The 14,852-nt window shown below is 44.2% G+C and overlaps 1 protein-coding gene across 2 annotated transcripts in view; it reads right to left on the bottom strand.

The window, feature by feature from the left end:
• dhtkd1 (dehydrogenase E1 and transketolase domain containing 1) overlaps positions 1-14,852 on the bottom strand; it is a 68,184-nt gene that overhangs the window by 6,854 nt on the left and 46,478 nt on the right. For both annotated transcript variants that reach the window (XM_068059541.1, XM_068059540.1), the window contains exons 12-15: positions 13,188-13,294; positions 8,358-8,522; positions 4,996-5,078; positions 2,844-3,013 (exon numbers count right to left, since the gene is read on the bottom strand). In XM_068059541.1, coding sequence (XP_067915642.1) covers positions 2,844-3,013; positions 4,996-5,078; positions 8,358-8,522; positions 13,188-13,294 — 525 coding nt within the window. The remainder of the gene's footprint in view (positions 1-2,843; positions 3,014-4,995; positions 5,079-8,357; positions 8,523-13,187; positions 13,295-14,852) is intronic.

The following is a 14,852-nucleotide window of genomic DNA, read 5'->3' as shown; positions in this document are numbered from 1 at the left end:
CTCCCCTTGCGCCTCTGTCTTTTTTCCTGCCAACTACTAAGTCTCTTCGACTCGCCACAATTTAGCCCTGTCTTTATGGCTGCCCGCCAGCTCTGGCGAATGCTGGCAACTGACTCCCACGACTTGTGATCAATGTCACACGATTTCATGTCACGTTTGCAGACGTCTTTATAACGGAGACATGGACGGCCGGTGGGTCTGATACCAGTGGCGAGCTCGCTGTACAATGTGTCTTTGGGGATCCTGCCATCTTCCATGCGGCTCACATGGCCAAGCCATCTCAAGCGCCGCTGACTCAGTAGTGTGTATAAGCTGGATTGATTCTATTGAAAGTGTTTGCAAGTCGTTAATTGTTGAAATTCGCTGGAGAAGGAAAGCATCACTGACTGCTGAAGTTAGACTACAGACTGTTCTACTGTGGAAGAACCTTATTTCCCACATCGGACGACTGTGAGGACTTCAAGCAACATTCTGTAAGGCTTCAGGCAACATTCTGTGTGGACTTCAAGCAACATTGGACTGTAAATTTGCAAGGACTCTAATTTTTTCTATTTTAAATGTTGTTTATATCTTCATAGTGTTTAAGAATTTAGTTCTTCTAATTAAAGAGTAAATTTGTTGATTTAAAGACACTTGGTTTGATTAGCATCATTCGGGGGTTAATAGATGATACAATTTGGTTGGGTCTTTCACTAATTTGGAAAGTTTTAAATGATATGTTCGGCGATCTGTGGAGCGACAGGATTGAATTAACAGTGCGTCTCTCCCACCACAATCAGAATCTTATATTTTGATTGGGGGCTTTGACTGGAGCAGTCGGTCGTAACAGTACTTAAAAATAATTCATTGTGCATTTAAAAGCTTTGAGGTGCTATGCAAATGCAATTTATTTTCCAGTACATCAATAATTTGACCAATGTGGAACTTAACCATACAGATTAGGAAGATTTTGAAGTCTGAGCTGCACGAGGTGACCGGAGCCAGGCCGGCAGTAGCTGCATTAAACTGGGCCTCAACGTCTCTAAGTTAGGGAGAAAACAGAATAAAAAAACATCCAGGCTTCACTCTCCTGATCATTATCTGTTGTTCCTAGCTGGAAAGTGTGAATAGGAGCAGGTTCAGCTGTGGTAGATAGCTGACACACACTGTCGAGGCTTAGACATGCAGCTCATGACTTGTATACTCAGCCTTTTGGGTACAATCTGAAGGACAGCTAGTGCCGACGGAACAATGTTCTACATGAAGCAGCATGGTCGGCAATCCAGTTTTGAAATACATATATATTCCGCAGGTATTACAACACCAGGATGAAGTTAAATTTATGTAGGTATTCAAAAAACACTTAGCAATGTTTCAGTAAATGTATGTGATGAAAAAGCTGCATTTATAGAAGATGTTTTACCTAGGAAAATGTCTCAAGGTGCCTCATTCGAGTGCAATCATACTAAAAATTGACAAAGCCATAGGAACAGATATTAAGAGTGAGTTGTCAGAAGAAAAAAAAGTAATCAGGCATGTAAAACAGCCATACTGCCACTGAAGCTCAAGCCTCAATAACATGATTCTGGAATGCATTAATGTAGAAAATTGTCCCAAGGTGCTTCTCAGAAGCTCAACCAGCCAAAGATTAACACTAAGCTAAAGAAAGGAGATATTAGGAGGGGTGACTAAAAGGTTTATAAAAGAACATCTTCCAAGGAGGACACAGTGGCCAAGAGGTTTACGGAGGGAATTCCAGACTTGAGGGCCTAGATGGCTAAAGGAATGGCCGCCAATGGTAGGGCAAAGGGAGTGGAGGGCAAGCAAGAGGCCGAGAGTTGGAAGAACACAGAGTTCTTGGAGGGTTATAAGACTGGAGTAGGTAATAAAGTTAGAGAGGGAAGAAGCCATGTAGACATGTGAACATGAAGACAAGAATTTTAAATTTGACATGTTCGCTGAAACAGAACCAATGTAGGTCAGTGAGCATGGGGTGACGGGTGAGTGGGATTTGGCGCAGGTTAGGATATGGGCAGCAGTTTTGGATGAGTTCAAGTTTATGGAGAGTTGAAGAAGGGAGGCTGGCCATGAAAGCACTGGATTGGCCGAGTCTGGAGATAACAAAAGCGTGGATGAAGGTTTCAGCAGCAGTTAAGCTGAGGCAGAAGCAGAGATGAGCGATGTTAGAGGTGACAGTAGGCTGTCTTTGTGATGGAGAGGATATGGAGTTGCAAGTTCAACCCAGAGTCAAATAGGATAGCAAGGTTACAAGTGTGAGCTATTGAAAATCAAACATGTAGCAACTGTCCAACCTCTATAGAACCCCAGCATTTAGTTAAGCTCACTGCACAAATGCTGTGGAATTATAATGCACTCAAGAAACTTTGATGTTTAATGAAGGATAAATATTGCTAATACTCAAAATTGCTTGCATCTTTTAGTGCAGTCAATAAAAGTGAGGGGTTACATTCCCAGATGGCAGATAGAGGAGATTAGCTCATCAAGTTATTGCCAGCATTACATATGAAGAACAGCCAAATTGCCAAGGCACTAAAATGCTGGTGTCAATAGTTTCAGTAAAAATTAATAAGGTTACAACAACCGAAAAAGCAGGAATTGAGGTGACACACACAGGAAAAGTTTTCTGAACGTCCGTGGTTTGCACTACATATTCATATTCTTTTCACTAGGTTTCATGGCTAGCATAATATTTGCTAATATAAAATAAAAACAAGAAATGCTGGAAATACTCAGCATCCACAGATGCTGCTGAGTATTTCCAGTACTTCTTGTTTTTATTTCAGATTTCCAGCATCTGCAGTATTTTGCTTTTATTTAAGTAATATTTGCTAAGCTGCCCTGACCTTTTGCATTTTTATATTTATCCATTTGCTGCTGGAGTGCTTCCAGTGGGAATGGGCAGAGCTCTTCTATCCTGATGAGTGCTGTGTTCCGTCCAGCTTCTCCTAAAGACTCTCTGTGTTTAACCAGAGCGTAATAATGTTTTCCAGAACATACCACCACTCGAGTCACACTAAAATAAAGAATTCACAAAAAAACTCAATTAAAAGACCATTGCAGGTACATGGTACAACTGCATCACAAAAATATACAATTGTCTGTAAAACACAAAATATTAATGCATTAAAGAATAAAACTGAGAAACAAAATGCTTTTGGATAAATATTAGAATTGGTAATCTTAATAACAGAATTCTGAACTCAATGATGTTGAAAACATTAAAAATCAGAAATTTCATTTGAATTATGACATCAAACCTCACTTTAATCAGTAAAAGTACGAAGGGCTGCTGTTACACCGAGAATTTCATTAAAGCCCCCTGTTGGAGGGATTATTGTAGTTTGTAATATGTGCACAGTAGAAATTCCTCCTGAGCAAACTGAATTAATACAAGGATTATATTCACTTTAAGGTGGTGAAGAATGCAGTTCTCTGGTTACGGAATTATCTGCACAGTTGTCTAAATGGTTTAATTTCCAACCCCTCCCCCTATTTGCAAAGGCAATACGTTATGGGTAACCCAGGCCTCTGCTGATTCAGCTGTGAGCTAATTGCAAAAAGAAGATAGGCCACATCAGAATTATGATATACTGTCATCAGATTTCCCTCTACTCATGGGGGTAAATCTAGAGGTCAGCACTGCAAGCTAGATTGCCACAATCCTTGCTGTTGCGATGTCATGAACATTTGATACAACATGTTGTAGCACAGACCACACAGACTGCTAAATACTTTGCCTAGAGATCTGTAATAGCCAACAACCAGTCTTTTGGTTCAAAGGGGGATTTTCCCTCTGGGCTCTGGGGGCAGGGAACAGAGGTCGGGACTGTTTCAGGGTCCTGAAGCCGCCCCGAGTTATGAGGGGAGTAGGGAGTGGAGTGAGGGAAGGGGGGGGGGTGGTGGGTGGGGAGGTAATTCACCTGTGATTTTTCCCGGGCCGGCCAATTAATGGCCAGAGGGTGGGTCCTCTGTCCAATTAAGGACAGCAGGTAGGCTCCCAAAGCTGGAGGGCCAATCAGAGGCCTTCCAGCCTGAAAGAAGCAGCAGTCTGCAATGGAAGGTAAGTAAGAGAGAGGGCGCTTCTTGATGGAGACGCCCTCTCCAAAAGTTTTTTCAAATCTTTAATTAAAACATAGATTCAGCAGCCAAGCCACCGCCAGGGAGGGGGGGTACACTTTTACAGGGCAGCCTGTGATTGCTCCTGCACCCAGGCAGGCAGGGCCTCTGCTACTCTTTGGAATACTGTCCTCCTGCCCTGCCACCAGGTGTCCACCTCCAGGCACCTAAACTGGCTACCACTGGTGCGGGAACCTGGAGGCCAATTGAAAAATGTAATTTCCTAATGGATTGGAACTACATCCTGGCACCAAAGGAGGGATTCAGAAATCTTAAGCCATTTTTATTATAAATTGAGAAGGGTGAAATCTCACATGCAGGACAACCAGCAAGTTTGCAAAAGAAGAGGAAAGAAGGTGAGGTAAATTAATTAGTGATTAGGTGACATCAAGTGCGAGTTTTAAAAGTCTGTAAATTGGAGAAAGACTGGAGTAAGCTGAGGGATTAAGCAGTGTTAAGGTCCTTGTAAAAGAGGAGTTAGTGGGAAATAGTGCAATGAGACTTGCTTTTATTTTATTTTAAAGCCCACCAGATTGTAAACAGAAGAAATAGAATAGTGATGGCTTGACATTGATCCTTATTTATGATGTGGTAATTTGGATGAATACACACCTCCCTGAAAGCGATGGATACTAATGCTATGCCTTATATGTAGATGTACACAAGGATACTTGTTCACTTGTATTTGCACTCAAACGTATGCAATACCTTTGACCATTTAAGTCATTAAAAATGAACAGCAAACATAATTAAACAAGTAGGAACATAGCAGACATTGAAATGCCTATAAAACTGTTGAGACACATTCACAGAAAAGGTCCCATTTTTAAAAAAAAGAGCTTTGTGACCACTTTGGAAAAAAAAAGAAAAAATAATTACTTTGTAGAATCCACTGATGAATCCCCAATGACAGGTTTAAATGTGGTTCCAGGTGCCATCTCATCTAACCTAGAGACTGCAGCCTTCAGATAGAATACAAGTTCAGAAATCTTAGACATTACATGGAAATAGTTCTATATTACAATCATAATAGGTCTGCAACAGGATAAGACAAGCCACATGAAAGAACTATTAAAATTAACACATTAATTCTTTACTAAATATAATGTTAGTTAAATATTCAAAAACAATTTGGCTTCAATACAAGTCATGGTGCCAAGTATGAATTTATTTGTATATGGCACTGTAAATATATCACTTTTGGGAAATGTTTTAATCTCACTCTTGCCTCTCTCTCCACCCACCCTTTCTCCTTCTCATCCCTCTTCCCCTTCTTCAAACCCACCTTCCCCACATCTTCCCCTTAGAATCAAAGAAACTTACAGCACAGAAGGAAGCGTTCATTCAGAACATGAAAGAACAGTTGTGCTTCGTCCCACATCCCTGCTTTTTGTCCATTATCCTGTAAATTCCTCATCTTCATGTACCTGCCCAGCTCTCTTAATATTAATTATGGAATCAATTTTCAGATGCAGCATTTCAGATGCCAACAGAAAGTGAAAACATTTCTCCTCATCACCCCTCTTTTTTGCTAATGATTTTGAATTTGTGACCTCCAGTTATTGACCCACTTGGCAGAGGGAAGAATTTATCTACTCAATCAAAACCTCCGATCTTCTTGAAAATCTATATTAGGTCACCTCTTAACCTTCTCTGTTCCCAGGAGAACAGTTCTAAATTTCCAACCTTTCCTCATAACTGAAGTGCCTCATCCCTGGTAAACCTCCTCTGTACCCTTTATATGTCCTTTATATCTTTCCTGAAGTGTGGTGTCCTTCGTCCATCACTGTCCCTACAATTATCATGAGTATATAAAAAGGAGAACTGACAGCGATTCCCATTCTTAACCAAATTCAGGGTCCGGCCCAACGATTGGAAGTGCACATAATTGAAGACAACATTTGGCACAGCTGCAATGGAACAGCCACTGCTACCCATCATCGACTCACACATGAAGAATTACTACTTACTCAGCTCGAAACCATATTCCAGAAAAGAACCAATGCTTTCAGGTGAAGAAAATGAGAAAACAGGTGACAGAAGGAAAAAAAGTGGTACTGAAAATTTTTTGTCCCTAAGATGCTGGAAATTCTGACCATCAGATCCAGGGAATTTGTCAGCTTTTAGTCCCATTAATTTCTCCAGTACTATATCTCACTAGACCCTTGGTTCCCCACTACTTCTGGAATGTTATTTGCATCTTCTACCATGAAGACAGATACAAAGTATTCGTTTAATGTCTCTGCAATTTCCTTACTCCTCCTTATAATTACTCCTGTCTCTACCTCGAAGAGACCCATTTTTACTGCTGATAACCTTCCTTTTTACAAACTTATAGAAGTGTTTACAATCTGTTTTTATGTCTCTTGCTAATTGGCTCTCATATTCTCTTTTCTCTCTATCAATGTCTTGATCATCCTTTGCTAAGTTCGAAAATCCACCCAATCCTCAGGCTGACTACGCTTTTTGGCATCATAATGAGCCTCTTCCTTGAAGCTAATACTATCTTCAACTTCTCGTAATAGCCACAGTTGACCCACTATTCCCAGGGGTTTTTATTCCTTAAAGGATTGTATATTTGTTGGCAATTATTAATTCTTGAAATGTTTCCCATATTGATACCGTATTTCAGAAAAATAACTTGTAATGTATATAATGTCTTTCATTATGGATGTTACCAAATGCTTCACCGTCAATAAATAGCTTTTGAAGTGTAGTCATTTGCTTTGTAAGGAAACATGGCAGCCACTTTGTGCACAGCAAGATCCCACAAGCAGCAAATTAGATAAATGACCAGAAAATTCATGTTTTTGTGTTATTGATTAAAGGATGCATATTGACCTGAACAATAAACAAATCAAACAGTCAACCCAAACATGAAAATGGAACATTTGCTGAACCAAAGTGACTCCTGACAATGCAGAGCATGTACAGAGCTATCGCAGATGTCATCAATGCGTGTGAACCTTTGCCAGCCTGCCAGTATGGATGCACATGACGTCACCACACAATGACCTTCTCCCTCCCACCATCCCTGCTTCAATCGCTGCTTCACCCCGCTCGATCACCCCTACTCAGCTACTCGCTCCAGAGCTTGCCACTGCTCCACCCCCACCCCTCCCTCGGCTGATTGTTCCTCGCTTCCCTCCACTCCCCCCTTCCCCCCCCCCCCCCAGCCATCCCGCTCTCCGGTTGCCCACTCCCTGCTTCCCACCCCCACCCCCCAGCCGCTAGCTCTAGGCTGCGCCGCTTCCCTTCTCTTGGCCACTTGCTCCCACGTCAACCTGTCACAGAGAACGAGCGAACGTGGAAGTACGTGGCCGAGGGGAAGGAAGGAGCTAGCAGCTGGGGGGAGGGGGGTTGGGGGGAAGTGGGCAGCTGGAGAGTGGGGTTGGTGGGGTGGGGGGTGGGGTGCGGGAAACGAGGAGCGGGGAACATTTGGCTGAGGGGAGTGGGGGAGGGTGGGGGGAGCAGTGGCGAGGTCGGAGTGAACGACTTGGTGGGGGGGAAGTGGGGAGCGAGTGGCCGGAGGCAGGGGTGGAGTGGTGAGGCTGGAGCCAGTGGCTAAAGGAATACAGCGGGGAGCTGGTGGCGAGAAGGCGAGCACAGAAGGGACTGGCAAAGAGAAGCACAATGTCAGGAGGAAGTGGGGGGCTGTTAATGGTGGGATGGAGGCGGCGATGGCAACCATGGAGGGGATTTTCGGGTTGAATTTGTTTTTTGTGATAAATTGAGCAACGCCATCTTTAATCCTGGCAGCTGCCTGAATGTCGCAGTGATGTTCCAGTGGAAGAGGCTGCATTTGTGCATGTGCTGGTACAGCGCCACCTAGTGGTTGTGTTGTCAGCAAACGCAGCCTTGTTTAACACCTTATTCAAAAGATGTGAGCACCTCTGTCAATGCAACACTTGTTCAGTACTGCACTGAAGTTTCATTCTGGATTATGTGCTAAAACTCTAGAGTAGGGCTTGAACCCACAAGAGGCATCAGTGTTACCAACAAAAGTTTCAGCCCCAAACTACCCTCAAGGGTAAATAGGGCCCAAGGGGGAATTATAAATACGTAATTATGTTCACTGCATTTCCAAAAACATCTCAGTTACAGACTTTATTAAATATATGGAAAGGAAACAAAAAAGTTCACCGCAAATGAGGCAAAGGCAAATATTTACAGAACATAAACATACAGCACTAATAATGCTCAGTACATGTGCTCATATCAAAAGTGTGACATGTACTCACAGGGAGACGCAGCAGCATTTTTGGAGAAGCTACAATCAGGGGTTTTCGAAAGTTTCTAATCATCTGCCGGCGCAGTAAGTGAAAGTACTGTGCTGGGGTAGTCGGATGTACAATAAACATATTTACATTATCACAATCAACACCTTCTTCCTTGCTGTCGCACATCTGTTGGAGGAAAGGAAGTTGATCACGAAAAGTTATGTTGTGATAGTTCTCCACTACACTACTTTTTTTGAAGCTGTGTACTCTTAAAAGAAAACCTGCCTGCCTGCTAAAGAAAAGGCAAGAATTTGGATTGAAACGGCACCTTTCACAACCTCATGACATCCCAAAAGCCAATTAAGCACTTTTGAGGTGTTGTCACTGTAGTAGGAAATGGAGCGGGCAATTTAAGCATTGCATTTTGGGAACTTCGCATCAGGAAAGATATATCAGCCTTGGTGGGGGGGGGGGGGGGAGGGGCGGAGGGGGGGTACAGGGGTGGGGGAGGGGAAGAAGAGAGTGCAATGCAGATTTACAAGAATGATATCAGGGTTTAGAGGGGTTTAAATTATAAATACAGATTGCATAATCTTGGCTTATATCATCTAGATTATAGAAGATTGAGGGGTGAACCAGCATTACCCTATCTCCTCTGGTGGGAAAAGAGACAAATCAAGGAAAAGGGATATAATCTTTAAATTTTAAACTAAGCTGCTCAGGAGCGAAATTAGGAGCAATTTTTCACACAAAAAGATTGTAGAATTCCGGAACACTCTTCCGTTGAAAAGCTATGGAAGTTAGGATAATTAGATTTTTCAAAATTGAGACAGTTTTGGTTGTTACGTTGAGATATTAAAGGATATGGTAAATGGAGTAGAGGTGCAGATCTAGCCATAGTCCCAAAGGACCACAGGATCTCTCTCCATTAGACAGAGACAGTTGGTGATTTATAGCTTGAGGGTCACCAGTCCTCAAGCATGGGGCAAAGTAAGGAGGCAGGCCTCCATAAACTACCAAAGCTGGTTACAGGGATTGAACCCGCGCTTTTGACATCTTTCTGCATCATACACTAACCGTCCAGCCAACTGAGGCAGAGCAGGTTTGAGGGGCTGAATTTTTTTTCTTAGTTCCTGGGATGTGGGCGTTTCTGACTATGCCAGCATTTACTGCCCAGCCCCAATTGCCCCTGAGAAGGTGATGGTGAGCTGCCTTCTTGAACTGCTGCAGTCCATGTGGGGTAGGTACACCCACAGTGCTGATAGGGAGGGAGTTCCAGGATTTTGACCCAGCAATAGTGAAGGAACTGCGATATAGTTCCAACTCAGGATGGTGTGTCGCTTGGAGGAGAACTTGCAGGTGGTGGTGTTCCCATGCATCTGCTGCCCTTATCCTTCCAGGTGGTAGAGGTCACGGGTTTGGAAGATGCTGTCCAAGGAACCTTGGTGTGTTACTGCAGTGCATCTTGCAGATGGTACACACTGCTGCCACTGTGCGTTGATGGTAGAAGGAGTGAACATTTGTGGATGGGGTGCCAATCAAGTGGACTGCTTTGTCCCAGATGGTGTCTAGCTTCTTGAGTGTTGTTGGAGCTGCACCCATTCAGTGAAGAGTATTCCATCACACTCCTGACTTGTGCCTGGGAGATGGTGGACAGGCTTTGGGGAATCAGGAGCTGTTAATTGCCGCAGGATTCCTAGCCTCTGACCTGCTCTTGTAGCCATGGTATTTATATGTCTACCCAGTTCAAGTTCTGATCAATGGTGACCCCCCAGGATGTTGATAGTGGGGGATTCAGCGATTGTAATGCCATTGAATGACAAAGGGGAGATGGTAAGACTCCTCTTGTTGGAGATGGTCATTGCCTGGCACTTGTGTGGCGTGAATGTTACTTGCTACTTGCACTGCTGAACTACAAGAAAGCCCCCAGCGAGTTAACATCCGTAGCACTTAAAGCAGCCAGAAGCACTGCACAAAGAACAGCCAGGCACTGCGCAAATGACTACTGGCAACACCTATACAGTCATATTCAGCTGGCCTCAGTCACCGGAAACATCAGAGGAATGTATAATGGCATTAAGAGAGCTTTTGGGCCAACCATCAAGAAGATTGCCCCCCCCTCAAATCTAAATCAGGGGACACAATCACTGACCAACGCAAGCAAATGGACCGCTGGGTGGAGCACTACCTAGAACTGTACTCCAGGGAAAATGTTATCACTGAGACCGCCCTCAATGCAACCCAGTCTCTGCCAGTCATGGATGAGCTGGATGTACAGCCAACAAAATCAGAACTCAGTGATGCCATTGATTCTCTAACCAGCGGAAAAGCCCCTGGGAAGGACGGCATTACCCCTGAAATAATCAAGAGTGCCAAGCCTGCTATACTCTCAGCACTCCATGAACTGCTTTGCCTGTGCTGGGACGAGGGAGCAGTACCTCAGGACATGCGCGATGCCAATATCATCACCCTCTATAAAAACAAAGGTGACCGCGGTGACTGCAACAACTACCATGGAATCTCCCTGCTCAGCATAGTGAGGAAAGTCTTTGCTCGAGTCACTTTAAACAGGCTCCAGAAGCTGGCCGAGCACGTCTACCCTGAGGCACAGTGTGGCTTTCGAGCAGAGAGATTGACCATTGACATGCTGTTCTCCCTTCGTCAGATACAGGAGAAATGCCCCGAACAACAGATGCCCCTCTACATTGCTTTCATTGATCTCACCAAAGCCTTTGACCTCGTCAGCAGACGTGACCTCTTCAGACTACTAGCAAAGATCGGATGTCCACCAAAGCTACTAAGTATCATCACCTCATTCCATGACAATATGAAAGGCACAATTCAGCATAGCGGCACCTCATCAGACCCCTTTCCTATCCTGAGTGGCGTGAAACAGGGCTGTGTTCTCGCACCCACACTGTTTGGGATTTTCCTCTCCCTGCTGCTCTCACTTGCGTTCAAGTCTTCAGAAGAAGGAATTTTCCTCCACACAAGATCAGGGGGCAGGTTGTTCAACCTTGCCCGTCTAACAGCGAAGACCAAAGTACGGAAAGTCCTCATCAGGGAACTCCTCTTTGCTGACAATGCTGCTTTAATATCTCACACTGAAGAGTGTCTGCAGAGACTCATCGACAGGTTTGCGGCTGCCTGCAACGAATTTGGCCTAACCACCAGCCTCAAGAAAACGAACATCATGGGACAAGATGTCAGAAATGCTCCATCCATCAATATCACCAACTATCACCAGTAACCTGTCTCTCGATGCAGAAATCAACAAGCGCACGGGAAAGGCTTCCACTGCTATGTCCAGACTGGCCAAGAGAGTGTGGGAAAATGGCGCACTGACACGGAACACAAAAGTCCGAATGTATCAAGCCTGTGTCCTCAGTACCTTGCTCTATGGCAGCAAGGCCTGGACAACGTATGTCAGCCAAGAGCGACGTCTCAATTCATTCCATCTTCGCTGCCTCTGGAGAATACTTGGCATCAGGTGGCAGGACCGTATCTCCAACACAGAAGTCCTCGAGGTGGCTAACATCCCCAGCATATACACACTACTGAGTCAGCGGTGCTTGAGATGGCTTGGCCATGTGAGCCGCATGGAAGATGGCAGGATCCCTAAAGACACATTGTACAGCGAGCTCACCACTGGTATCAGGCCCACCGGCCGTCCATGTCTCCGCTTTAAAGACGTCTGCAAACGCGACATGAAGTCCTGTGACATTGATCACACGTCGTGGGAGTCAGTTGCCAGCGATTGCCAGAGCTGGTGGGCAGTCATAAAGGCGGGGCTAAAGTGTGGCGAGTCGAAGAGACTTAGCAGTTGGTAGGAAAAAAGACAGAAGCGCAAGGGCAGAGCCAACTGTGTAACAGCCCCGACAAACAATTTTTTCTGCAGCACCTGTGGAAGAGTCTGTCACTGTAGAATTGGCCTTTATAGCCACTCCAGGTGCTGCTCCACAAACCACTGACCACCTCCAGGCGCTTACCCATTGTCTCTCGAGACAAGGAGGCCAAAGAAGAACAACTTATCAGTCAAAGCCTGGATATTTTCCAGGTCTTGCTGCATTTCTACATGGACTGCTTCAGTATCTGAGGAGTCACGAATGGTGCTGAACATTGTGCAATCATCAGTGAACATCCCCACTTCTGACCTTACGATGGAGGGAAGGTCATTGATGAAGCAGCTGAAGATGGTTGAGCCTAGGACACTACCCTGAGAAACTCTTGCAGTGATGTCCTGGAGATCAGATGATTGACATCCAACAACCACAACCATCTTCCTTTGCGCTGGGTACGACTCCAACCAGCGAAGAGTTTTCCCCCTGATTCCTACTGACTCCAGTTTTGCTAGGGCTCCTTGATGCCATACTCGGTCAAATGTTGCCTTGATGTCAAGGGCAGTCACTCTCACCTCACCTCTTGAGTTCAGCTCTCCTGTTCCTATTGTGAACCAACTATTTTCTCCTCCTCTATAAAATCAATCAATTATCAGGGCCTCTATTCTAGTCGGCTGCAAGTCATGCAAGTCAGGTATTTTGGTCAGTAGGGGCCAGAATTGGCATTAATTTTAGCAGGCTTCACCATTCCTTACAATGTGGGTAGGAAATAGACTGCATGGAACTGTAGTCAGTGTTTGCTATACTGCTGTAATACCTCTCGGCTATTCAGCAGTTGAACAGTTCATACCTAATGGAGACCAATCTTCATGGGTAATCTCTCACTCTGCTTGGATAACACACCTAAATGAAAAATGTGTGCTAGCTGCGTGAATTGATCCAGGTTCTATTTTAATTGCCTATTTCAGGAGTAGTTAGGATACATTATGGCACAGGTAAAAGCACACCTTACCTGCAGGAAACGCTCTAAACGGCAGGAGGAGTGTTCTGGACCTGCACCATCATACCCGTGGGGTAGGAGAATAACCATTCCACTTTGCAGCAGCCACTTCGCCTCACCTGTCAAAAGTATAGTATTTAGTTCAGACACAAAGTCAGACTCTGTTTCAATAGATTTTCAACAAAGACTTGTAATTACCGCTGTTCCAAGTGTTCGAATGTGCAAGTTCTCAGTGTACACATGTAAGTGTCCCAAACAGAGCGAGTTTCATATAGTTACTCATTAAACTAGTCAAATGAACAGAAGAGAACCTGCCAAATCCTTAAGTAGCATCTTAATAGAGTTTGTTTTTTCTTCTGATTTGGATGCCACAGGGAGCAGCGAGGAATCGACAAACAGCTGGCAATCTAAAAACAAACTATCCCGATCAATTAGTCTCTAACTTATTATTCGCTCATGGGATGTGGGCATCACTGAATAGGCCAGCATTTATTGCCCATCCCTAATTGCCCTTGAACTGAGTGGCTTAATACATCATCTCAGAGGGCATATAAAAGTGCTGTGGATCTGGAGTTACATGTTGGCCAGACCAGGTAAGGATGGCAGATTTCCTTTCCTAAAGGACATTAGTAAACCAGTTGGATTTTTTTACAACAATCGACAATGGTTTCACTGTCACTATTAGACTAGATTTTTAATTCCAGATTTTTTTTATTGAATTCAAATTTCACCCTCTGCCGTGGTGGGATTCGAACACATGTCCCCAAAGCACTAGCCTGGGCCTCTGGGCTACTAGTCGGGTGATATCACCACTACGCCACCGCCTCCCCCCTAACTCTTTTAACTGAACCCATCAGGAGACACTGGGTTGCCCCAACCCAAATAAAGCACATCTAACAAAACTGTCTCTCTTTTTTTAAAAACAGGCACAACTAATAAAATCCAAATCAGACAAAAGAAAGGAAACTTAATTCAATTAAATATTATTTACAGGGTCAACCATGTACCCCAGTGCCTACCGGTTGTGTAACAGCAGACACCGTGTGCTGCATCTCCATGGCCACCTGGGAGTGGACAAAGCCACAAAAGAGGTGGGCAATCAGAGCAACCAGCACATGAGCCACGTCCAACCTGGGCCTGTAGATGCTCACCTTGGCCAGGCCTGGCAGAAAACCCATGAGAAGCTCCTATAGGGCCTCCAACTTTCCCACTCCCCTCCGCACTGGGTGGCCAAAGATCAGGAGCTTTATGGAAGTGGAACCAGAAATTGAGGAGCAACCCCTTCCATTAATGGAACAGGGGAATAATTAGCATCTAATATGCTCAGTTCTCTCTATTTACAACAATTATATTTTGTGGATTTAAAGAAGGACATGCTGATTGAACACTTTGTAGGAAATAGCTTTCCTGTTTGCAGTCTTTGATCAGGAAAGAACCATGAAGATGTAGACAGCTTGGTATAATCCTCCTTTCATTATAAAAGCATATCCTCTCACTTATCAGAGTAAAGCCACTGGAGATATGCAAATATAGTTTAAAATCAAGTTAATCTCATGATTTAAAATATTGTGGTGCTCTCTACAACTGTCCTTTCTGCTTATTTCCCACTCTAATTTCCTGTCTCCCTCTTTCTTGCCCTTCTCTGGCTCTGTGCGAAAATGTACAATTCATCTCTGT

The sequence above is a fragment of the Heterodontus francisci genome, chromosome 27 (genome assembly GCF_036365525.1).
Source record: "Heterodontus francisci isolate sHetFra1 chromosome 27, sHetFra1.hap1, whole genome shotgun sequence".
Taxonomy (NCBI): domain Eukaryota; kingdom Metazoa; phylum Chordata; class Chondrichthyes; order Heterodontiformes; family Heterodontidae; genus Heterodontus; species Heterodontus francisci.
The sequence above is the reverse complement of the archived record's forward strand: the minus strand, read 5'-3'. Positions and strand labels throughout refer to the sequence as shown.